Source organism: Dendrobates tinctorius, unplaced genomic scaffold, assembly GCF_039654945.1.
Source record: "Dendrobates tinctorius isolate UK_male_01 unplaced genomic scaffold, ASM3965494v1 ptg000122l, whole genome shotgun sequence".
Lineage (NCBI taxonomy): Eukaryota > Metazoa > Chordata > Amphibia > Anura > Dendrobatidae > Dendrobates > Dendrobates tinctorius.
This window is the reverse complement of record NW_027361790.1, coordinates 1,603,078-1,630,202: the sequence shown is the minus strand read 5'-3', so window position 1 is coordinate 1,630,202 and position 27,125 is coordinate 1,603,078. Positions and strand designations below refer to the sequence as shown.

General features: G+C 41.3%; 1 protein-coding gene across 12 annotated transcripts in view; it reads right to left on the bottom strand.

Annotated features, from left to right (window-relative positions):
* NAV3 (neuron navigator 3) overlaps nucleotides 1-27,125 on the bottom strand; it is a 1,131,823-nt gene that overhangs the window by 198,033 nt on the left and 906,665 nt on the right. For all 12 annotated transcript variants that reach the window (XM_073541506.1, XM_073541497.1, XM_073541495.1 and 9 more), the window contains one exon: nucleotides 7,818-8,787. In XM_073541506.1, the coding sequence (XP_073397607.1) occupies nucleotides 7,818-8,787 (970 nt within the window). The remainder of the gene's footprint in view (nucleotides 1-7,817; nucleotides 8,788-27,125) is intronic.

The window sequence follows — 27,125 nt, the reverse complement described above, 5'->3', positions numbered from 1 at the left end:
AGAAGATTACTCATCTTTATCTCTAAGATCATTCTTTTGAAATCTTAGGAATCATTATTCGTGCTAATTAATGTGTGAAATTAAAACAATACGTGTCTCCTCACTCCATGTATTATATCCAGCGACTGGTGGCAGCGTGACATTAAACAAGAGCACTAATTTGAGACAATATTTTCATAAATAATGCAAAAGTGAAGTAATGTTCCTAGAAGAGATACAGCCCTCTGGAGATTGCACCAAGCACTTGAAGATGATTACTTGAAGGTTAGGTCTGTTATGAAGTTTGTAGTTGGCTCATGAAGACAACTACTGTATTTACTATCAAAGAATGTTGCCTCTCCGAGGAAGCTCATAGGAGTTCCGCCCTTATGTAGCAGCCCTTTTAATAGAAAGACTTCATTATGTAGGATTAATGATATGCTATATAACGTGTTTCCCTGTGCATTTTTACTTAAATCCACCTACGAGTCAAGAAATGAAACAAATTACAGTATGAATCAGCTATGTACAGGAGGTATATGTTTGTATACAGAAACAGACACTTGCTAAATTTTACACAATAGTATGTTACAGTCTACATTATGTCCCAATGGCCTGCAGCTAGGGATGAACGAGTAGTGTAGTATTCAGACTCGCTGTACTCGTTACGAGTACCTCTTAATACTCAGGTACTCATAACGAGTAGCGAGTCCAATGTAAGTCTATGGGAAATGCGATTAATAGGCTGAGTGTGTGCTGGGCTGGGCGGGGTCTGTCTGAAAAATGTGGCGGGCTGTGCGGGACTGTGCTGGCCTGTGCGAAGACGGTGCTGGGCTGTGCGGGACTGTGCCGGGCTGTGCGGGACTGTGCCTGGCTGTGCGGGACTGTGCTGGCCTGTGCGAAGACTGTGCTGGGCTGTGCGGGACTGTGCTGGCCTGTGCGAAGACTGTGCCGGGCTGTGCGGGACTGTGCTGGCCTGTGAGAAAACTGTGCCGGGCTGTGCAGGACTGTGCTGGCCTGTGAGAAGACTGTGCCGGGCTGTGCGGGACTGTGCTGGCCTGTGCAAAGACTGTGCCAAGCTGCGCGGGACTGTGCTGGCCTGTGAGAAGACTGTGTCGGGCTGTGCGGGACTGTGCTGGCCTGTGCGAAGACTGTGCCAAGCTGTGCGGGACTGTGCTGGCCTGTGTGAAGACTGTGCCGGGCTGTGCAGGACTGTGCTGGCCTGTGAGAAGACTGTGCCGGGCTGTGCGGGACTGTGCTGGCCTGTGCAAAGACTGTGCCAAGCTGCGCGGGACTGTGCTGGCCTGTGAGAAGACTGTGTCGGGCTGTGCGGGACTGTGCTGGCCTGTGCGAAGACTGTGCCAAGCTGTGCGGGACTGTGCTGGCCTGTGTGAAGACTGTGCCGGGCTGTGCGGGACTGTGCTGGCCTGTGCGAAGACTGTGCCGGGCTTTGCAGGTACTGAGCGGGGACTATGCCAGGCTGTGTGGGACTGTGCTGGGCTGTGCAGGTACTGTGCGGGGACTGTGCCGGGCTGTGCGGGGACTGTGCTGGGCTGTGCAGGTACTGTGTGGGGACTGTGCCTGGCTGTGCGGGACTGTGCTGGGCTGTGCGGGACTGTTCTGGGCTGTGTGGGACTGTGTTAGGCTGTGCAGGTACTGTGTGGGGACTGTGCCGGGGTGTGCGGGGACTGTGGTGGGCTGTGCGAGAACTGTGCGGGGACTGTGCAGCGCTGTGCAAGGACTGTGTGGGGACTGTGCTGGGCTGTGCAGGGACTGTGCTGGGCTGTGCAGGACTGTGCGGGGACTGTGCTGGGCTGTGCGGGACTGTGCTGGCTGTGCCGAATATTGCGAGGCGAGTAGTGAAATACTCTCCAGGATTCGAGTATCGCGAGTACCGCATTACTCGCCGAGTACCGAATCCTAACGAGTATACTCGCTCATCCCTACCTGCAGCGCTTCTGAATCAAACTTTGTTGAGCACCCTGTAATGATCTAAGATCAATTCACAAAAACCGTAGGTGGTCCATGTGGTGCAGTCCTAATAAAGATACTAAAATTCAGGAATATTGCGGCTATGCAAAAGTGGTCTTAAAAGGGTTGTTCACCCCTTATTTTTAATATAAACTTGATCTAAAACTTAAAGAGTAAAGTTTAGTTTTTGTTTCATAAATCAACAACATAAGTAAAAATAAGCAACTCTGTAATATATATTATCACACAAATTAGCCTCTTTTTTCCATCAGGGCTAATCAGTCATTCTAAAAATTGTCAATTCTCAGGTAAAATCTGTATTCAGTGAAGACATATTATTACATTACTGAGATTGAATAAAAATACAAGGAGTATACTCCTTGAGAAAGCCACTGGGCGAAACGTACGTTGGAGTCACAGGAGCCACCGTTTACTGACTACTGGTATATACTAATTTATTACATCCCTTCTTTCTATGTTCTTTATGCACTTCACTTCTAGACTTGCTTGTCTATTAGATTTTTGCACTACACAGACCATTTATATGAGATTCCTATAATACCTAATCATGTTATTTGGTGAATATGCTCATTTATGATTTTTTCCTGTACTGTGGTTTTTGTTATTGTTCTTTTGTTTCCCCATCTTTCATGTTTTTAAAATCATTATTCAATAAGACATTATAATTTATGTTGGATTCTTCCTGGTTTATTCACATATTTTGAGTACAAAGTTGCATATTTTACTTGTATAACTGATTTATGAAATAAAAATTAAAAAGACAGTTACACTTTAAAGCAAACCTACCGATCCTGCTGCTCCACCATAGCACTTTCTGGGTGCTTCATGGGTCTCTGCACATCCTGGGCTGATAATATGAACAAGCGACCACAGCAGATATAATAATCACATGCCCGAGAACAGAATGTGCATAGTCCAGCTCAGGACATCCAGTTGTGGTCATACAGACATGTATCCATTGCCGCCTATCACTGGACACAGGGGTAATGCATCATACCATGTTAGGGGATATTTATTAATGATTTACATCAGTTTTATGCACATCTATTTTTTGCAACTTTTTTTTACCATTTTTGGCAACTGTTCAAAAAGTGGGCAAGGCTTAATGAGTGATGAAAGCCAAGGCCAACTGTTACCTGATAGATTTAGTATAAATTCCAGAAATTTGGAAAAATTAATGCAGAAATCTTTCCCAGCTCATTCAGTTTGTGGTGGATTGACAGCATCTGCTTAAGGTCGCATTCAGACTGCCGTATTACTCACGTAAGGATGGCATCGCAATCCTTGGACTGGCCATCGGCAATCTTGACCTAAGCGTGACAGCTGCATGGAAATACATGTGGTCACGCTCTGGTCAGAAGAACCCATGGCCAGTGCAAGGATTGCGATGCGATGTGATGCGAACATCACTTATGTAATACAGACGTCAGACTGCGCCCAAAGATTGAAGCATAAATCGCCAGCTTTAGTAAATTCTCCCCAATGTTTTTATTGCTCCCGTCATTCCTCCCATCTTATTTCCTCCAGTCCAGTTTATATCTCAACACATCCTTCAAGGAGAATGGTGTTGTAGATACGTAATCCGCCATTGCATTTACAAAAGTTATTTTATAAAATTCACATATACACTGATATTTTGGCACCAAGTGTGAACAGTGGCAATGTCACTACAGTTTGGAATGCTGTATCACACATGGTAATACCACAGAGTTCTGGATCAACCTTTAACCCATTCCTTACAGGGCAGTTTTCCCATATTGCACTACCCTCCCATTCTCCTAAGAGCCATAAACTTTTTTAATTTTCCATTGACAAAGCCAAACAAGTGCTTGCTTTTTGTGGAATGAGCTATAGCTTTGATTGACACCATTCATTTTACTACACAATGTACTCAAAAGCAGGAAAAAAAAATTAAGTCTGGTAAAATTGCAAAAAAAAAAAAACAATTCCGCAATAGTTTTTTTTTGGTTTTGCTTTTACAATGTTGATTATGTGTTAAAAATGACCTGGCGATGTGATTCTGCAAGTCAGCAAGATTACAGCGATACCAATTATATATTGCTTTGTTTTCTATTTAAAATAACGTTTCACCAAATTTAGCATGTTGGACACATCATGGTATAGTTTTTATTTTTCAATTTCTCATCTCTGAAATATTAGCTTGTAAAACTTAGATTCTAATTTATGCAAAGTCCAAGGGAAGTTAGCAGAGATGCTTTTCTGGGGTCATTTACTTTTTCCATGCATGACGTTGGCCAATCATACACAGGAAGTCATGTACGGGGAAAAGTTAATGCCCCAAAAAAGCTTAGGGAAGGCTTCTTCTTTGTGGAATGATATTATAGACAGCACTTTTCCCAGCCCTGATCTTTGGAACTGTGTAGAATACAGCAGAATACAGTGTGATTGAAAACACTTTGATCTCTGGGCAGTAAGTGCTGACCCTTCCCTCCACACTGACTGCCGTGAGATGAAAAATGGAAGTGTTTTTAATAACACTCAGCTCAGCTATTCTAGAGGTGTGTTCTTATTTCCCCTGCATGACACCTTCTGCTTATGATTGATCAAAGTCGTCATGCATGGGAAAAAGTACGTGCCCCAGGAAAGAAACTTGGCTAAAGCCCACTTGGACTCATAAATTATAAGAGAAAGCAGTAAACCTCACTGTTCCCACTTGTAGTACAAATGTTCTAAATAGTCACCACCGAGTGAGTGCAAAGAATACTGTTGGCCAGGCAGGTAACAGCAAGCATGTAGTGGTTGTGGATATGCATTTCAGCACTATTCATGCTACAAATCAAATTTTGAAGAGTGCAGAAATGCTCATAACCACTTTATTCTTATCATAAATTAAAACCTAATCTTTACAAGCTAATATTTCCACAATGGAGATGAAACATTAAAAAATAAATAAGATGCACATCAATAAGATATCAGAAAAGCAACCATCAGTATGGTATCAGGGAAGTACAGGCACTTATCGGGTCTATGAACAAGTGACTTCTAAATGATAAGCGTCTTTTTTCCTGATATCATATTTTATGGTTGAAAAATCTCGGATACCATATTGGATGGTGGGACTTTGAAGAAGGGATTTTGGTCGAGGGAGGGAGGGGTCCTCCATAGAAAGTCCATCTCCTATAAAGGGATCTATTTCTTGCAGTGCAGGTGTAGAATTTATATTTCCCACATTCTCTTTTTCATACTTATTCCCCCCCCCCTTTTTTTTTCTTCTTACTCAAACTTCTGCTCCCCCTTTTTTTGTTTGTTTATTTCACTTTCTCATTAAAGTTTTGTGGAAAGAGATTTCATACAATTTCACTAAAGTGACGGCCTGCTCTGCCCAACACAGTCATGTGCATGATAATGGTAGCACCAAGCGCTCTTTCATCCCTTCCAGATAATTCTCCCTGCCTTCATGTCCAAATGTAGGTGGAAAATCTTAAAATGGAGAAGGGTATTACTGGCATTGGGTAAAGAGGCATGTAGGGGGCAAAAGAGGGAAATTCTGTAGAACACTTATAGGGGTGGTCCAAAACTGATATTGATTTAATCCTAAATATGTATGCATTTAATGCAATAATCAATTCACTTTTCTAATATACTTTAATGAAAAAGTTGCTATTGTTCCCGCTCTAATCTCTCTAACTGCTTTATTTTTTTTTATCTACATCCAGTTTCATGATGTTGTTTATGAATCCTCAGTGCATGTTATGCAATATTTTTTTTCAATGGACTGTGACAGTGCGCTCCCTCACCAGTTCTGATGAGAAATGACAGGCTAGTAAGAGAGCGCAAGTGCACATTGTAAGGAAAAGACCAGACGAGCAGGAAAATCAGTAATTATTCCCATCCCTGAAACAGAAATCGCTTCCGGGGGAGGGGCCAGTGTTTTTTCTCTCTGCATGCTGAATTCTCATCCTACAATGCGTACTGACAGTGCTGCTCTTGCTGGCTTGTTATATCTCATCAGAGCCATCAGGGAAGTGCACTGTCACGGTGTCTTGAAAAGAATATTGCACAGTGACAAACTGTCATGGTCACGTGAGGCTGGACACACCGCCTCCAGCAGGGCGAATTTATATGACATGCGTGACCCTGGATACACCGCATCCAGCAGGGCAAATTTAAATAAAATAACGTGCAGCCGGATACACCGCCTCCAGCAGGCGAATTTCAGTAGTACACGTATGTCTGGATACACCACCTCCAGCTGGGCAAATTTCAGAATAAAGGGGAAAACCAGGAAAACAATTACAATGGTGGACCTGCGATATTGAACGGGGACGTGGAGACCTCCTGCACTCCCCTCAGTCAGTGTCTCTACACTCCTAACGATCCCTAGGCCGGTTCCGCACCGGGCGCCGATCAGGATACCTGAAATCCCTAGCTCGCCCTGAACCAATCCCTTACTTAGTGAAGTGGACGGTGCATAAACTAATCCCACCACTGCACTAAAACACACATTGAGGAAAGTGACAAACAGGGAAACACCACTTAGCTTTGCTCTGTTGCTAATGCTCCAAGCAACAGAGTCCGACACCAGAGTGCATCTTTTCCTCCAACCGGATCCAACACCTGAGTGAAGCTTTCCAGCAAAAGAGTCCAGCATCTGAGTGCAGCTCTCTTCCAGCAACAGAGTCCAGCATCTGAGTGCAGCTCTCCAGCAAAAGAGTCCAGCATCTGAGTGCAGCTCTCGTCCAGCAACAGAGTTCAGCATCTGAGTGAAGCTTTCACCATAGCTGCCACTCCACCAAGCTTTGCAAGAACTCCTTGCTGACACCATAGCTGCCACTCCACCAAGCTTTGCAAGAACTCCTCACTGACACCATAGCTGCCACTCCAGGATTCTGACTGAGCTGCCAGGAACTCTCTCTAGCTCCTTCCTTCACCAAGGATCGTTGGAAAACACCAATATAACCAACAGTGAGTGAGAACACCTGACACACCTTTATAGTTAGGAGCCAGAGTCTCACACCTGTTAGAGATTCAAGTGCAATAACGCTCACCACCACCGGGGGCAAACTAGAACAAAAGACACCACTGTGTAATAACCTCAATGACCACTGGGCGCAAAGCCAACTCCAAGCAACCAGCTCAAAGGAAAAAAAAGGTTACTTATTCAAAACCTGTCATATCCAACCTGGATCATGACACAAACAAGCTCATTCTACACATATGTTGGAATAGATAACCGACGTACACTCAGTAGAGTTTGGACTAGCCAAACTCCTGAATCTAACGTCACTGATGATGCTTTTTTTTCCAGGGTGGGAATAGAGGTTTTGGTTAAAGCCTCCCCCAATGACATTTCAATTAAGAATCCCTAGGGCATGCTGTTATACTCAAATAAGATGTCATCAAACTGGAAGTAGGTAAAAAAAATAGCAGTAAAGACAAGCAGAGAATGAATGATAGGGACTTTTTCAATTAAAGCACAGTATATTAGAAAAGTGATTTGCTTATTACATTAAATAAATAAAAATTTAGGATAGATAGATAGATAGATAAATAGATAGACTAACGTGTTCAAATTAGTAAATCATAGGGAACCTTTTTATGACTTTAGTTATGCATGACAGCTAGTTATTTTCATGATCAAATATATATAGAGAACATTTACTTTGTACTGCCGCACTACTAAAGTGGTCAACTGATGTATTAGAATAGTGCACACTGTTTACCAGGTAGGGCATATGAGAAAACCCTCGCGGATACAGTGATTACTATGAATAGAGTATGATCTACCTATAGTCTTGAGTATTCATAAGTAGCAGAATAGACAATTTTAAACTATAGTTTTTAATAAATTAACATTCACTAAATAAACTGTAGTATTTCTTTACCTGTAAATGAATGGTGCCACAGTTGCAGTATTTGGATGCGAGTACTGTTGTTGGGGAAGCTGCACAGCCCCATTTCCTGTGAACTGGACAGCACCACCAGATGAGCCTATTGTGACCAGGTGGGTATTGGAAGAACCAGAGACCTTCCCTTCAGTGGGTGTAGCTACTTTCTCACAGGTTACAGATTTCTGTGTTGCCATGGTCTGACTGCCTTTGGTAGTCCTATTTTTTTCAGGCTCTTTTGTGGTGGCAGTACCTGGGGAGGGGGTTTGTTTCGTTGCTGGCGTTTTTGACCCAGGTTTAGGGATTCCACTTGACTGAGGAATCAGACTCTCCTTTTTGACTGGAGCAGGTTTGTTTCCTTTGGGGATCAAGCTTGCAATCTTTGAGTTCTTTTTTGACCCTTCTGATGTTGGTTCTTTTTCTTCTTTAACAGTTTTCTCTACATTTGATTTGTTTTTTTCTTTACCCTTCTCTTCTTTCTCCTTTGGCTGAGGCAACCCCTTTTTATTGCTGAGATTTTTGCTTCCAGCCTTTGGAGGAGTCAATTTGGGTGACACTTTTGGGCTGTTCAAGGCAAAACTAACTTCATTTTCTCCACATTCTGATAAGGAGTCATCCTCAATAATGACCTCATTCGATGGCGAAGATTGGGATCTCAAGCCAACTCTAGTATTGACTAGTTTAAATTTTTCAAGCATTGATTTTTGTCCAGAAGAAGTAGCTTTGATTCCTTCTGACAATGGGGGCTTAAGTCTATCAGGGGAGGGAGTAGGAGAGGTTGCAGGGCTAGGCTGCTTTACCGACAGCATGGTAGTAGTGGCACTATGTTTAACATTCATGGATTTACTGCGCCAAGGCTTACTGGCATTTGGAGAGGGTATAGCAGAAACCACTTGCTGACCAGAGCTAGTGGGGTATTGCACATTTCCATTCATGCCTGCAGACTGTTGAGGGCCTTTTGGTGATTCTGTGGAAAGACAAACAGTATAAGACGAACAAAGTACTTACTGAAAGGTGTTTCTTAACAGCTGTACATTTAAGACTTACTATTGTGCATTCTTGTAATTTGTACAGTTCAGATTCTTTACCTAACAAGACAAATGTGATCTCTTCCATGCATCAGCAAGGATCGGTCATCCTATTCATCTTCATGAATTTTTAGTACACTTTGAAAAACTGTGACCTATTTGTCCTTTTCAGCATAACATTAAGTTGGGCATTTGCAGTAATCTTCTCTGTTTGTGACACTTTAAGATTAGTGCTTAAAATGTACATTTTAGCAGCAGAGCTAAATCGGAGTATCTTAAGCTTCCGCACTATTTTTCAGCCCACTGGCTCTGTGCAGATAACACTAGTATTTTAGCAAGACCTTTTTGTGTTACTTTCTTTTGATGTATATCACAGTTAATAAGGTTATTACAATTACAAAGAAAATGCAAACTCTGTTAAATGAAACATGTCTAGCCAATTTCAGCTGTTGTAGGCAGAACTTTCTGTAGAAAATTGCATCTGAGAAGCCTATAGACATTAAAACCTTGAAGGGGTATTCTCAACTGTGGACGTTACCCATATCCTGATTCTGAGAACCAGGGCTCTGAAGAGTCTCACTAATTCTTATGGGTGTGCCGAAGACCAGCAAAGCCAAATCTGGTGGTCCCATTAAGAAAGAGTGATGCAGTAGTGAATATGATTGACAAGTACTCTATTAACACATGGCTCTTCAGGGCCACGTGTCTCGGAATCAGTGGGGATACCATTGGTCAGATCCTCAGTGATCAGGAAGATAGCCCTTATTTCACGGATAATTAATTACTTCCGAACTTCCCCTTTAATGCCATAAGCACCACCCATTACTAAAGAGACAGTCTGACACCCCCTTCTTATACATAAAAACACATATTACATAAAATAATAAATTAAAGGGGTTGACCCAGAGATAAATATTTTTAGTCTGTTAGGTTGAGCAATAAAAAAACGAATTCAATTGGAATAACAAATTAGTTATGGTAAGTAACCCTGATGTTGTTTTTATTCTCATTGAGAAAGTTAATCTAATGCAGGGATCCCCAACCTGTAGCTCGGGAGCCACATGTGGCTCGCGGTCCCATGAATTGTGGCTCGCGACTGTCTGCCAGCTTGGTGCATGAGCTCCAGGTCTAGCATACAGGCATGAAGAGTACATCTCAAATTTATGAATTTTGTGCGTAGCCCTGCACATAAGAGCAGATCTGGTTGCACATTTACTGGTCTTGGTTTAGAGATGTTTTAGGTATGGTATGCTGGAGCATAGTACTACCTGTTAGAGGAGGTGCTCAAAGCTGGATGTGACAGTGTGTTGGGAGTCCTTGATCGGAGAATACTGAATGGGGGTATTGTGGGAACCTCTGGATTTCAGTGTACTGCTTTGGAGTGATTTCTGCAGAAAAGCTTTGGTTATCATTATACCTGAAATGGGGGCTTTGGTTGACACTACTTTGAAGGGGGTGGGAGCTGCATGTGGCTCGCGCCCCTCTCTCAGTGCTGAATGTGGCTCGTGACCCTCTTTCTAAGCTGAATGTGGCTCTCAAGGTCAGAAAGTTTGGGGACCACTCATCTAATGTGTCCTGTGCCACTAGTCACACATTTCCTGTAGGTCATCAGACCAGCCGGATCCTTTTGGGCACAGGTAGTGAAATGATTCCTTCTTTTGTGCAAGCCATCCAATAAGAATCAGAGAAATAGGAGCAGCTTCTTCAAACCAGCACTGGACACTTTAGTTGGATGCTCTGAGAGCAAATAAAATGAACACCAGAGTGCAGCATAACAATTTACCAGCATTTAGAGACTGGAGTTTTTTATAAAACAGATTTTCAGAATTGTTCCATTAAATAGCATGCATCAAAGTAAATAATTACTTAATCGTGGGAAAAATACTTTACTTTTATTAAACAAACTTCATATATACTCATTCGATAATTATATGATAGCACAGGGCTAAATGCAGTCAAATTAAGTATGCTTTTGTCTATGTGCACAATATAGAACAACTTCACATATACAGTACCTAATACAGGTAGATTACTGCATTTTCACCATATAAACATTTTTCATTTTTAAAGGATTGACCCTTTTCAGAAAGCTTTATGCTATGAAGTAAGATAGTTATTAAAAAAAAAAAAAAAACCTAAGGCTAACATACCCTGTAGATCACATATGTTAAACTCTGGCCCATGAGCCAAATCTGGTCTTCAGGGTGAGTATATTCGGCTTGCAATGTTGGGCGGGTCCATGGAGTATAGTTGACCCACGACGACAGGCGGGTCCCAACCCCAGCATCGCACTTTCAAATATATCGGCATCATGTCCATTATACTGTATGGGAGCTACGAGGGGTCATTATACTGTATGAAGCACTACGTGGTGTTATTATACTGTATGGAGCACTATGTGGACCATTATTCTGTATGGAGCGTTATGTGGTACTCATTATAATGTATGAAGTGCTATGCAGTGGCCATTATACTGTATGAAGCACTATGTGGTGCCATTATACTGTATGGAGCGCTATGTGGTGACCATTTTACTGTATGGAGCACTATGTGGTGCCCATTATGCTGTATGGAGTGCTATGTGGTGCCTATTATACTGTAAGGAGCCCTTTGTGGCGTATTATACTGTATTGAGCACTATGTGGTGCCCATTGTACTGTATGGAGCGCTATGTGTAGCCCGTAATACTGTATGGAGCACTATGTGGTGCCTAATATACTGTATGGAGTGCTATGTGGAGCCCAATTTTACTGGATGGAGAGCTATGTGGTGCCCATTATACTGTATGGAGCATTATGTGGTGCCCATTATACTGTATGGAGTGCTATGTGGTTCCATTATACTGTATGGACAGCTATGTGGGGCCCATTATACCATATGGAGCACTACATTAGGGTTATCATACCATGCATGTTAAGAGTACTGTGGAGGAATTCAATGTGGGATTATCATACTTTGTGGGCCCTTTTGCTTGCATCATCCTGTATCGAGTACTATGTGGTGCCCATTATAGTGTATGGGGTGCTATGTGGTGCCCATTATATTGTTATATTGTATGGAGCACTATGTGGTGCCATTATACTGTATGGAGCACTATATGGGGCCATTATACCTTATGGAGTGCTGTGTGGCCCATTATACTGTATGGAGTGCTATGTGGTGCCAATTGTACTGTATGGAGTGCTATGTTGAGCCCACTATACTGTATGGAGGACTAAGTGGTGCCAATTGTACTGTATGGAGTGCTATGTGGTGCCTATTCTACTGTATGGAGTGCTATGTGGTTCCATTATACTGTATGGACAGCTATGTGGGGCCCATTATACCATATGGAGCACTAAATTAGGGTTATCATACCGTGCATGTTAAGAGTACTGTGGAGGAATTCAATGTGAGGTTATCATACTTTGATTGGGGGCCCTTTTGCTTGCATCATACTGTATCGAGTACTATGTGGTGCCCATTATACTGTATGGAGTGCTATGTGGTGCCCATTATCTAATATATAAAGCTCAGGTGTGTGTATGTATGTATGTATGTATGTCCGGGATTGGCATCCGCACCGTCGCAGCTACAGCCACAAAATTTGGCTCAGTCACACATCTGGACCCCGAGAGTGTCCTAGGCTATGTTGTGAGGTGAAATTTTAACCCCGCGCGTTCCAATTCACCAAACAATTTTGCCCCTATCTATATAATGGGGAAAAAGTGTGTGTGTATCAAGCCCCGCCCCTCATTATGATGTCATAATGGTTGCCATGGTGACGCTGATGTCATCATAGATTGCAAGCCCCGCCGCTCATTATGATGTCATAATGGTTGACTATGGGAAGGAGGATGTGTGATGGGTATATGGGCACTGAACTATGGGATAAACCTACAAGAAGAATTGGAGTCTGAACGCCCCAAAAAGATATATATAAACAAAACTATCTTTTTCCTATAAAAATCACACTTTATTAGAAAATACATATAACATAGTACAAACACAATAAAAAATGAGTGTATTATCTCCAGGTGGTAAGACACAAAAGGGATACATCAGGAATTAATTGTATAGCACACATTGATTACATAGCAGTAAAATGGTAGGTTTTAGCGAAATTCATCAAACAATATGTTAGGAAATGGGCTAGCCAGCCAAATATCCCAAGGGAAGGCTGCTGAATGTCATTTAAGTACCCCAGAAGTATAGGCAACCAAAACAGTCAACACATGTCCCTCAACAATGGTGAGGAACACTGTATAGAAAGGGATATAGAGGGTGGCGTCCCCTAAATGGTACCTAATAAGTATACTGAACCAGCATAAACGCTACCCATAATAGCATAGGTGAAAAAATGTTAACGTGCCAAAGTGCAAAAATCCTTACCCACGTGGGGTCCTAATGCGTCACCCTAACGCTCGGGACTATGGGATGGAGGATATGTATGATGGGTATATGGGCATGGGACTATGAGATGAAGGATGTGTGATGGGTATATGGGCACTCGACTATGGGATGGCGAATATGTATGATGGGTATATGGGCACGGGACTATGGGATGAGGGATAATTATAATTATAACCACAGTTAGTTACTATGCCCGGGCAGCGCCGGGCTCTTCAGCTAGTATTGTTATATTGTATGGAGCACTATGTGGTTCCATTATACTGTATTAAGCACTATGTGGGGCCAATACTTTAAGGAGTGCTGTGTGGCCCATTATACTGTATGGAGTGCTATGTGGTGCCAATTGTACTGTATGGAGTGCTACAGTCATGACCAAAAGTATTGACACCCCTGCAATTCTGTCAGATAATATTCAGTTTCTTCCTGAAAATGATTGCAAACACAAATTCTTTGGTATTATTATCTTCATTTAATTTGTCTTAAATGAAAAAACACAAAAGAGAATGAAGCAAAAAGCAAAACATTGATCATTTCACACAAAACTCAAAAAATGGGCCGGACAAAAGTATTGGCACCCTCAGCCTAATACTTGGTTGCACAACCTTTAGCCAAAATAACTGCGACCAACTGCTTCCGGTAACCATCAATGAGTTTCTTACAATGCTCTGCTGGAATTTTAGACCATTCTTCTTTGGCAAACTACTCCAGGTCCCTGATATTTGAAGGGTGCCTTCTCCAAACTGCCATTTTTAGATCTCTCCACAGGTGTTCTATGGGATTCAGGTCTGGACTCATTTCTGGCCACCTTAGAAGTCTCCAGTGCTTTCTCTCAAACCATTTTCTAGTGCTTTTTGAAGTGTGTTTTGGGTTATTGTCCTGCCGGAAGACCCATGACCTCTGAGGTTGACCCAGCTTTCTCACACTGGGCCCTATATTATGCTGCAAAATTTGTTGGTAGTCTTCTGACTTCATAATGCCAAGCACACGGTCAAGCAGTCCAGTGCTAGAGGCAGCAAAGCAACCCCAAAACATCAGGGAACCTCCGCCATGTTTGACTGTAGGGACCGTGTACTTTTCTTTGAATGCCTCTTTTTTCTCCTGTAAACTCTATGTTCATGCTTTTGCCCTAAAAGCTCTACTTTTGTCTCATCTGACCAGAGAACATTCTTCCAAAATGTTTTAGGCTTTTTCAGGTAAGTTTTGGCAAACTCCAGCCTGGCTTTTTTATGTCTCGGGGTAAGAAGTGGAGTCTTCCTGGGTCTCCTACCATACAGTCCCTTTTCATTCAGATGCCGACGGATAGTATGGGTTGACACCGTTGTACCCTCGGACTGCAGGGCAGCTTGAACTTGTTTGGATGTTAGTGGAGGTTCTTTATCCAACATCCGCACAATCTTGCATTGAAATCTCTTGTCAATTTTTCTTTTCCGTCCACATCTAGGGAGGTTAGCCACAGTGCCATGGGCTTTAAACTTCTTGATGACACTGCGCATGGTAGACACAGGAACATTCAGGCCTTTGGAGATGGACTTGTAGCCTTGATATTGCTCATGCTTCCTCACAATTTGGTTTCTCAAGTCCTCAGACAGTTCTTTGGTCTTCTTTCTTTTCTCCATGCTCAATGTGGTACACACAAGGACACAGGACAGAGGTTGAGTCAACTTTAATCCATGTCAACTGGCTGCAAGTGTGATTTAGTTATTGCCAACACCTGTTAGGTGCCACAGGTAAGTTACAGGTGCTGTTAATTACACAAATTAGAGATGCATCACATGATTTTTCGAACAGTGCCAATACTTTTGTCCACCCTCTTTGTTATGCTTGGTGTGGAATTATATCCAATTTGGCTTTAGGACAATTCTTTTTGTGTTTTTTAATTTAAGACAAATTAAATGAAGATAATGATACCAAAGATTTTGTGTTTGCAATCATTTTCAGGAAGAAACTGAGTATTATCTGACAGAATTGCAGGGGTGTCAATACTTTTGGCCATGACTGTATGTTGAGCCCATTATACTGTATGGAGGACTATGTCGTGCCAATTGTACTGTATGGAGTGCTATGTGGTGCCCATTATACTGTATGGAGCGCTATGTGGTGGCCATTATAGTGTATGGAGCGCTATGTGGTGCCCATTATACTGTATGAAGTGCTATGTGGAGGCCATTATACTGTATGTACCATTATTTGTGGGCTATTGTACTGTATGTATCACTATGTGGTGCCCATTATACTGTATGGAGCATTAAGTTGGGGCATTATAATGTATGGAAGGCAATGCACTGCCCACTGTCTGGCCATTTCACTGAGTGGAGCACTATGTGGGGTCATTATACTGAATGGAGCACTATGTGAGGTCATTTTGCTGTATGGCACAATGGAGCCTTATGTGGGGCCATTATACTACACGGAGCACAATGTTGGGCCATTATACTTCATGGAGCACTTTTTGTGGCCATTATACTATATGGAGCACTTTTTTGGCCATTATGCTATATGTGTGGGAATTACAGTTGGAGAATCATACTGTGATGAGGTCACCATTCTTTGTCAGTGGGATTGAGGGGGGTATAGTAGGTTCATCATCATGCCTTTGAAGAGTACTGTGGAGGAATTCACTGTGGGGGTATCATACTGTGTTTGGGGGTCTTTTGCTTGTATCATACTTTATTATCTGTATTATTCAAGGTTTTTTATCCTTTGTTATTACATATTTAAAGTGAACCTGTCAGCAGTATTCTGCTCAGTAACCTACAGACGCTGTCAGGTTGGCACTGTTATGCTAATTAAAATGATACTTTGGTTGATGAAATCCATTTTGTGGTTGTTGTTTAATGTTTATTTTCAGTTTTCAGTTAATGAGACTCTCGTGCTTCGGGGTGGGCCTGTGGGGGGGTCTTCATTTGGTGCTCTGCATAGATGTTTAAAAAAACAAATTCACATTCACCAGGCAGTCGGCAACGCTGTAGCATGATATTGGGGATAATATGCATATTTTCAATTTATTTACACATATAGTTTTGCTCCAATAGATGTTACTGTGCAAGGCGCCAAAGCTGGTGCCATTTTGGCAGAGAGAAAAAAAATTAGGCTCCATCAAAATGGCATCGGCAGCACCTGTGCAGTAGCATCATTCCAATAGACGCCACTAAGCAGGCGCCGCGTGGGCACCATCTTGATGGAACCTAATTTTTCTTCTCTAGCAAAATGGCACCAGTGGCGGTGCCTGTGCAGTAACAGCTATTGGAACAAAACTGTATGTGTAAATAAAATGAAAATATGCATATTATTCCCCGCATCATGCTATGCCACCGGCGCCTGCCTGATGAATGTGAATCTTTTTCCGAACCATATTACAGTGTATTCAATATGTAAAATAGGGGGCAATGACCTGTTATAAGTCATACAAATGAATATCTAAGCAAAACACCACGTAAAGACCCCCCTCTGACCCACCCCAAAGCACGAGCATATCATTAACTGAAAATAAAGATAAAGCAACAACCACAAGACAGATTTCATCAACCAAGGTAACATTTTAATCAGTATAACAGTGCCAACCTGACAATGTCTGTAGGTTACTGAGCACAATCCTGCTGACAGGTTAACTTTAAATTAGGCCATTGGGTCATATGCTTTTACTGCTCTTACATAACATATTATATTATTCAATATTTTATTCAAAGTTCAATTAATTAAAATGTATTTTGTTCATGAGACAACCCCTTTCAGCTTGTTTCCATATGAAAAAGTTCATTGCTATTATGGAAAAACTTAAATTGTAGATTTTTTTTGTAATAAATATCAAGGTTGGCCCATGACTGTTGTCCAAGCTTTTAATTTTGGCCCTCTATGTTTTTGAGTTTGACATCCCTGCTGTAGATGAAATTACCCTCTTTGCTTGGTGATTGGCTGCAGCACTGTCAATGTGATGTCACCACTGCAGCCAAACAACAGAGACAAGGAAAGTGATGGAGAGCTTCTGCTGGACCTGAGGAGAGTAAGTAAAGCTCAACTTATTTTTTTTTAAACTAACTCAGCATATGGCATAACGTTTTTTGAAAGTGGAGAACCCCTTTAATTATCAGTGCCGTTTCCCACAGAATTACTCCTATATATTGCATCTGCCTCTTTATATAATAAATTCTATATAATGGTCTGTATTATTTACCTCCCTCATAGAAAACATTGGCTGAATAAATAATTATTGTTTTTACATGATACATACTTCATGGCATATACTCAACAGGGCCACTGAAGGTCTTCTCTGGGATCTGGCACCTGTCATGATCCAGGTTGGATATGACAGAGAAAATGCACAAGTAACCTTTTGTTTCCTTTAGCTGTGTGCTAAAGTTTGGTTTTTGCCCCCGGTGGCCATTAGGGTCATTGCACTGTGGTGGTTTCAGTTCTAGTTTCCCCCCCGGTGGCCATTAGGGTCATTGCATTGTGGTGGTTTCAGTTCTAGCTTCCCCCCGGTGGCCATTAGGGTCATTGCACTTTGGTTACTTTAGTTTTGTGCACGTAATTATAAAACAGGTGTGATTGCTCTATAAAAGAGTGTCAGGTGTGGTAATCACTGTTGGTGATAGTCCTCAGTTACAAGCAAGCCTGGGTGAAGGATGGAGCTGAAAGAGAGTCCCGGGCAGCTCAGTGAGAGTCCTGGAGTGGCAGCTATGGTGTCTGCGAGGAGGGCTGGCATGGCTTGGTGGAGTTGCAGCTATGGTGTCAGCAAGGAGTTCTTGCATGGCTTGGTGGAGTGGCAGCTATGGTGTAGAGCTGTACTCATGTTGCTGGACTCGGTTGCTGGAAAGCTGGACTCAAGATGCTGGCTCTTATGCTGGAAAGCTGGACTCTGTTTCTGGACAGCTGCACGCAGGTGGTGGACTCTGTTTGCTCCAAGGCTGCACTATGGTGTTGGATCCGGTTGGAGGAAAAGATGCACGCAGGTGGTGGGCTCTGTTGCTGGGAGCTTAAGCAACAGAGCAAAGCTAAGTGGTGTTTCCCTGTTTTGTCTCTTTTCCTTATGTGTGTTTCAGTGCAGTGGTGGGAATAGTTTCTGCACCGTCCACTTCACTAGTGAGGGTTTAGGTGCAGGGCGAGTCAGGGTTTTTAGGTTCCTGATCAGCGCCCGGTGCGGAACCGGCCCAGGGAACGTTAGGTGTGTAGAGACACTGACTCAGGGGAGTGCAGGAGGTCTAGACGTCCCCGTTCCCTATCGCAGGGCCACCATTGTTATTGTTACCCAGGTTTTCCCTTTTATTGTTTAAATTCGCCTTACTGGAGGCGGGGTTTCCAGACATACGCGTATTTCCGAAATTCACCTGTTGGAGGCGGCGTATCCAGCTGCACGTTTTATTATTTAAATTCGCCCAACTGGAGGCGGTGTATCCAGGGTCACGCGTGTCATCTAAATTCATGACAGCACCAAGTATTATAAGTTCTGTGTACTGTGAGGTGGGACCTCAAAGAATCAGACTCTTCTTTTCCTCACATCCCAGAGACGGTCAGATAGAGATCTTGGGAATTTGGAGGCCAAATCTTCACCTTGAACTCTTTGTCATAGTCTTCAACCCAGTCAATAATAATTTTTATAGTTTGGTAGAGTGCCCTATCCCACTAAAAGATGCCACTGTGATCAGGGAGGCAGTTGATAAAGAGAGGTCGGCTCAATCTATAACAATTTTAGGTAGCTAGTAGATGTCAAAGTAACCTCTACATGGATACCAGGACCCAAGGTTTCCTGATAGAACATTGCTGAAGCACCACACTTCCTCTACTGACTTCCCTTCTTCACAGTGCATCCTGGTGCCATCACTTCCCCAAGCAAGTGACCCACATAATATTCATTAGACCAGGCCACCATGGTCCAGTCCAGTGTGAGACAATGTACAGGAGTTATCATGTCATCAAAACCTATGTGCAAGTTTCTATCCCAGCATTTCTATCATAGCCAGCATTAAGGCAAAACTGCCCACAGGATGTTGTAGAGCGCATAATCAGACAGGCTTACATTTTTATGAGAAAAGTTTCAGTAAAACTATAATTTTGTTCACTGAAATCCCTGCGTTCATACACATATAAGTCCAGTGGGTGGTCCTATTGAGTTATTGTCAGTCTTCCCTGTATGTATGTAGAGATATTGTAGCTGTCAATCACTGGACTCGTATACATAAAACACCAGAAATTTCAATGAATAATATACAAGTTCTAAATACAACAGGAATTTGCGCTAATAATACCCGCATAAAAACACTCTCTATAGGGAAAGCAAAGATAGATGCCAAAGAATATAAATATGCTTCTGTGCAAAACGATAATAATGACCCCCTTACTCACGTGGGGGGTGTGCTATAAATATATGTCTCACTATAAAAAGTGAGTAACAGTTTGTAAAATACAACCAGTCTCACTGCCCAATAATCATGAATGAGTCTGTCACTAGGAAGAAAAAATCATACTGACCGTCCAGATTACTGTTCATGTCATGGGCAATGGTAACAGTCTTGAGTTCAGAACATAGCAACTCCTCTCCTGATGGACTTTGATGAATTCCAGTAGTGGTGTAATGCTCAGTCCAAAAAAAGTTAGCAGGCTAGTAGTGGGTAGACTCCAAAAGAAGGGGGTCACCTCTGCTATAATCGCGGGCGATGCTCCGGCCGGTAGCAATCGCCCAATTCCCCCGATAATGCACTGCCCGTTAACAATGGGACATGCAGCGGGAGACGCGGTGAATGCCGGCAAGGTACAGGACCTTGCGTGACGTCACAGTCACGTGTTGAGTCACGTGACCGGCTTAGAATGACTGACAGGATCAACAACCAATCCTACGCGTTTCGGAGGCTTACTGCTTCCTTCCTCAGGGATGATTCCTGTCATGGAGGTGACACCTATATACCCAGCCCGTATAATGTATTAGTCCTATTTGTTGAAGGCAAAAAGTTCAATCTCGCTATTCAAGCCATTTGGTCTGAGAGTATTCATTTTAAATATCCACTCACTTTCTACTTTTGACATTTGCTCAATGAAGTTACCTTTTCTCCAGCATTTCTTAACTATTTTAATACCGGTTACCGTAATTCCCTTAATAGAACCTCCATGATGTGTAACAAAGTGATTAGAAAGAGGATGACCGGTAAATTTATTAGTAATATTGCGAAGATGTTCAGCAATTCGTACCCGCATTGGACGAATAGTTCTTCCAATGTATAGTTTACCACATGGACAGATTATCCCATAAATAACCCCTTTTGTATTACAATCAATAAAATCAATTATATTGTTCTCAATACCTTTATTAATAATCATTTTTTGTTTCTTAGTGTTTAATTTTTTACATGGTCCACATTTCTTACATGGGAAAAAACCACTAATAAAGACTCGTTCACCATTAATTTTTCTATTTGAAACTCTTGGGATTGAAGGTGCTATCAAGTTCCCAAGATTATTTGCCTTCCGAAAAACAAATCTAGGATGCGTGGGCAGTAATTCCCCAATAATTTTGTCATTTTGTAAGATATTCCAATGTCTACTAACAATATTCCTAATGATCCTGACATTGGAATTATATTGTAAAATAATCGGAATTTCATTCTTGACAAAAGCATCATTAGGAATACGTTCTTTTATAGGGTCCAGTAGTTGATCTCTTGGTATTTTTCTAACTATTTCTGTAGTTTTTTCCAATGTTTTTACATCATATCCCTTATATTTAAACTTAATATTCATGGATTCTGCTTCTTTTTCAAAATCCTGTTGTTTAGAGCAATTTCTATGCGCTCTAATGAGCTGACTCTTAGGGACATTTAGAAGCCATTTCGGGAGGTGGCAGCTATCTAGAGAAATAAAATTTTTTGAATCCGTAGGTTTGTGATATACTTGAGTCTGAATGGTATTCTCCTCAATAAAAATCCTCAAATCTAAAAAATTTAGCTCTTTGTGACTAATATTTGCAGTAAAGTTTAAAAAATAACAATTTTTATTTAGATCACTTAAAAATTCGTTTAATAAAACATCACCCCCTGACCAAATGAAAAAAATGTCGTCAATAAAGCGACGCCATAGTACCAAATTTGGCCGTAATTCCCCATCCATATAAATGGTCTCAAGTTCCCATTTTCCCACATAGAGATTGGCATAGCTCGGGGCGAATCTTGTGCCCATAGCTGTGCCCCATTTCTGGGAGTAGTAGTTCACCCCAAATTTAAAATAATTGTGCGTTAGAATAAATTCAATACAATCCAAAATAAATTCTCTCTGTTCCTTAGGTATCGCACTATCCTTGGACAAGAAGAACTCGGCTGATTCACACCCTTTTTTATTTTGTATCACCGTGTATAATGAAGTTATATCCAGGGTCCCCATAATATAGTGGTCCTGCCATACCACATTTTTTAAAAGTTTCAAAATGTGGGTACTATCTTTTAGGTACATAGGGAGAGTAGGAATCAATTTTTGTAAATGACAATCCACATATTTCGATAAGTTGGATGTAAGACCCCCTATAGCAGATATAATAGGTCTTCCTGGTGGATTAGTTGGGTTCTTATGCACCTTTGGTAGGTAATAGAAATATGGAACCCTTGGAAATGGGGTATTGATAAAGTCCCTCTCCTGCTTATTTAGAAAGCCTTTTTCAAAGCCATTTCTTATAAGCTCACCCATTTCTTTAATGTAGGGATCTGAAGGGTCGTTTTCCATTAGTTGATATGTCCGTGTGTCCCCTAAAATCCGCAAGGCTTCATTTTGATAATCTGTCGTGTTCAAAATCACGATACCGCCCCCCTTGTCGGCAGGCCTAATAGTGATATTTTTATTATTTTGTATTTGACTAATAGCCTTCTCTTCTTCCTTTGAGAGATTATGCTTAAATTTGTTGCACCTTTTGTCTGAAACCTTCCTAATGTCTTGTATAACATTATTCTGAAAGGCATCAAATGCCTCAGAATACTCCTGAATAGGATTAAAGTTGGATTTTTTTCTTAATCCAGTGTGTATATATACATTCGCTGTAGTTGGTTGATCTACCGAATCAGTACCGGATAATCTTTTCTTAATGTAATATTTTTTTATAGCCAATTTTCTCATAAACATTTTGATACCAACAAATGCCTGAAATTTATTAAATCCTACACTAGGAGCATATTTAAGGCCTTTATTTAATAGACAAATCTCATTGTCCCCAAGTGTATGATCACTAAGATTAAAAATTTTTTGTTGTTGATGAGGAGCAGGAAGGGTTACTTGCGATGATGGTGATTTATTCTTTTTTTTGGTAGATTTCCCGCCCCTACAGCCTCTTTTGCGCGTTTTTTTTGGGCCAACTGAAAAAACGGAAGATGGCTTTGCTTCGTTTTCAGCTGTGCTCTCTTAGGGTCTTTAATACACGTAGCACTGTTACTATTAGTCTTTTTCATTATAGGTGGTTGATGAGTCTGCTCATGACCAGGACTTGAAGCAGTCATCCCCATGTTCTCTAAAGTTGAAAACCTATTATGTGTGCTGACTGAAGGCAACGGTGTAGAATTAGTCAAAGGGTCTTCTACATTATTCATATTTTCTATATTGGAATCCATACAATTATTGTTCTCAACAGTCGCACTATTCGTCGGTTGCTCAAAATTAGAAGTTAGATGTATAGAGAACCTATCACTAGAAGAGAGAAAAGAGTTCTCAACCCCCTGTGTTTCATCAAGGGTTACCAATAAACTGGGGGATTTGAATGGGGGGTTATGACTGTCTTTATGTAAATTATTACCAGCAGTCAAAAAATCCCTCCCAAATTTTCTACGTTTCCTTTCTATAATTTCTTTTTCCTTGGATTTTATCCTTTTACTAATATTATTAGATAAATGAATAATTTCTGGATGTAGCTCATAGGGTTTTAAATCTTCAAAAAGTTTTGAGATTTCTTGGCGGATCGCCATCAAGCCAGTTCTTCTCTTCTCTATTATGAATGACACAGTACGTTTAGAAAAATCCTCAAACATAGCATCCCACTCCAATTTAGTGTCTGGATCACCTATGTCACCTGTTAAGGGCTTATAGACCACTAAACCTTTGGGTATGCAATTAAATGATAAATAGCTCTCCAAAGTGGCTATTTCCCACAGATCCCTCATTTCTTTTATTAGATATTGTTCCAAAGATTTTAGTTTTTCCAATGTCAGGATCATTAGGAATATTGTTAGTAGACATTGGAATATCTTACAAAATGACAAAATTATTGGGGAATTACTGCCCACGTATCCTAGATTTGTTTTTCGGAAGGCAAATAATCTTGGGAACTTGATAGCACCTTCAATCCCAAGAGTTTCAAATAGAAAAATTAATGGTGAACGAGTCTTTATTAGTGGTTTTTTCCCATGTAAGAAATGTGGACCATGTAAAAAATTAAACACTAAGAAACAAAAAATGATTATTAATAAAGGTATTGAGAACAATATAATTGATTTTATTGATTGTAATACAAAAGGGGTTATTTATGGGATAATCTGTCCATGTGGTAAACTATACATTGGAAGAACTATTCGTCCAATGCGGGTACGAATTGCTGAACATCTTCGCAATATTACTAATAAATTTACCGGTCATCCTCTTTCTAATCACTTTGTTACACATCATGGAGGTTCTATTAAGGGAATTACGGTAACCGGTATTAAAATAGTTAAGAAATGCTGGAGAAAAGGTAACTTCATTGAGCAAATGTCAAAAGTAGAAAGTGAGTGGATATTTAAAATGAATACTCTCAGACCAAATGGCTTGAATAGCGAGATTGAACTTTTTGCCTTCAACAAATAGGACTAATACATTATACGGGCTGGGTATATAGGTGTCACCTCCATGACAGGAATCATCCCTGAGGAAGGAAGCAGTAAGCCTCCGAAACGCGTAGGATTGGTTGTTGATCCTGTCAGTCATTCTAAGCCGGTCACGTGACTCAACACGTGACTGTGACGTCACGCAAGGTCCTGTACCTTGCCGGCATTCACCGCGTCTCCCGCTGCATGTCCCATTGTTAACGGGCAGTGCATTATCGGGGGAATTGGGCGATTGCTACCGGCCGGAGCATCGCCCGCGATTATAGCAGAGGTGACCCCCTTCTTTTGGAGTCTACCCACTACTAGCCTGCTAACTTTTTTTGGACTGAGCATTACACCACTACTGGAATTCATCAAAGTCCATCAGGAGAGGAGTTGCTATGTTCTGAACTCAAGACTGTTACCATTGCCCATGACATGAACAGTAATCTGGACGGTCAGTATGATTTTTTCTTCCTAGTGACAGACTCATTCATGATTATTGGGCAGTGAGACTGGTTGTATTTTACAAACTGTTACTCACTTTTTATAGTGAGACATATATTTATAGCACACCCCCCACGTGAGTAAGGGGGTCATTATTATCGTTTTGCACAGAAGCATATTTATATTCTTTGGCATCTATCTTTGCTTTCCCTATAGAGAGTGTTTTTATGCGGGTATTATTAGCGCAAATTCCTGTTGTATTTTTAATGGTTTTTAACATTCAGACGGATAGGTGGCGTAGTCTGTTAATTTGCAGCTGCTATACCCCTGCACAGCGCCATTGGCTGTTAAAAATTTATTTTTTTTAATATACAAGTTCTACTGAATCTTTTCCAACAAACCTATATATCATTCTGCTCAGCTCCTTCTTCTCTATACCAGGCTGTCCACAGATCAGACTGCTTGTACAATATGATACGGTTCCCTTTAAGTTTTTAAGCATTTTCTGCTACAGTTGCTCTTCTGAGACTGGACTAAACGGGCCAACTTTTATTCCCCGCATTCATCAATGAGACTTGGATGGCTATTTTCCTGACACTCGTCCATTTATTGTCCTTACTTGGATCACTTTTAGTAGTTACTAACTGCTGCAGATCAGGAACTTGAAAAGACATGCCATTTAGGAGTTTAGCCATCACAATTTGCCTGATATAAAAGTCATTCATAAAATGATGCACTCTTTTTTTCAGATTCCAGCACATCATCTTCAAGGACTGACTATTAACTCACTACCTAATATATCCCACCCCTTGACAGGTGCCATTGTAAGAAGATAAATTATATTTACTTAAAGTTGACATTTTAGCTGCTCAGTATACATGGTCTGCATTGTGATGATGAGGAATCCAACCTACTCTTTGTCATGGTCCAGTCCAGAGTTTATCTTCTGCTGTCTTCACTCCGGACTGGTCATGCGGGGGTTAATCTCCTCAGCCTCGTTCTGGAGCTAGTTGGACTATTTCAGTCTCTCACAGCCTGCTGACCAGTGTTAGTGATAGCTCAAGCTTCCAGTTTAGAGCCTCTGACCCTTGTACCTTGGTGATCCTCCTGCCTTTGACTGATATTCACGTGTATGACCCTGTCTCTTGGTATTCGTCTCTGCTGTTACGTTCCCTCTGTGGCATCTGACCCCCCCGGCTTGTACCCCGACCACGTATTTCATCTCACGTTTTGGACCCCGTGCTCATGTTCTGGCTTTCTGACTCTCGGCTTTGGTATTTTGACTACGTGTATTGCTGCTCCTTCTGGTACGTCTGCTCCTGCTAGTTTCTGACTTGGTTCATCTGACTATTCTCTCTCGTTACCTGTGGCACCTGTGCTGTTGATCAGGGTTGCTGCTCTTAGTGTGTAACCTCTCTTCCCTCACCAGCTCCCCCTGGTGGAGGTTTCACTACACTCTTGCTGAAAAACTTTTTCCCAGCTAATTTAAAGGGAATCAGTCACCAGATTTTTTCTACCACATCTGAAAGCAGCATAAGGTGGGAAGAGAGACCCTGATTCCAGCCAGTTTACTTTGTGCAGCAGTTGTGACACACTTAGAGCTATTAGATGTAGAATGCAGCAGAGCTGAGAAAGCTAACCCGGTCCACACCACAGCTGTCTGTGTATGTACACTGTCTATTGACAGTGAGCTGCTTATTACAGCGGAGGGGAGGGGGCATGGTTGAACCACTTGGCAGGAGGCCAGCAATGATAAAGTCCCAGATATAAAACCCTCATTGTAATTAAACAGCACAGACCCTGATAAGTGACATTTGATGAATTTAGTGTTTTAACTCCTACCTCATGCTATCCTCAGATTACATAGCTGACAGATTCCCTTTAATTAAAAAAGCTAATAAAACATCTTAGAGATGAAGAGAACATTGTTAAAATGATCACTTTACTATGTTGGTAAATTATGTTATACTTAGAAAGTTTTCTCCCTTTCAATATTATTGCCTTATGGAAATGATATTAGGTGCTACTTATTTGAGACATTATATATAAGATTATATATTGAGATAATATAATATATTACTTATTCATAGTATTCATAGTGCATTTCAAGTGCCTAGAGCTGCACCAACTGTAAAGCCAATCCGATTGATTATCTACATTTAGATCATGACGTTTTAAAGAAGACACGCAGTGAACTCATTAGGGTGCGATGCTACAAAATCACAGCAATTCATCAAAGAAAATATGAGCAAAAGAGATATGCTGAACTCGTCAAAAGAATCACCTAAGACGCAGCATGTGCCGCAGTCATTTCTGTCCGAACGCAGAACGATGCCTGTAACATCAGCATGGGTTCTGCCTGCTGCTCCTCAATAAGGGGACACCTGGATGGACTGATGATGCTTTAATACATACACTTTGAAAGAAGCAAACCAGCTAGAAAGCAATTTTCTTCCTCACGACATTACAATATCTTATATAAATCCATAGGGACAGCAAATAGTCAGGTTTTTTTTTTAATCTGGTCACAAGGGTATAATCATTTATATGTAGCACTTGAAGACCGTGATGCAAATAATTCTGTACAATTAATTACAACGGTTATCTGCATCAATTTCCGAGCCGGAATAAAGGCTGAA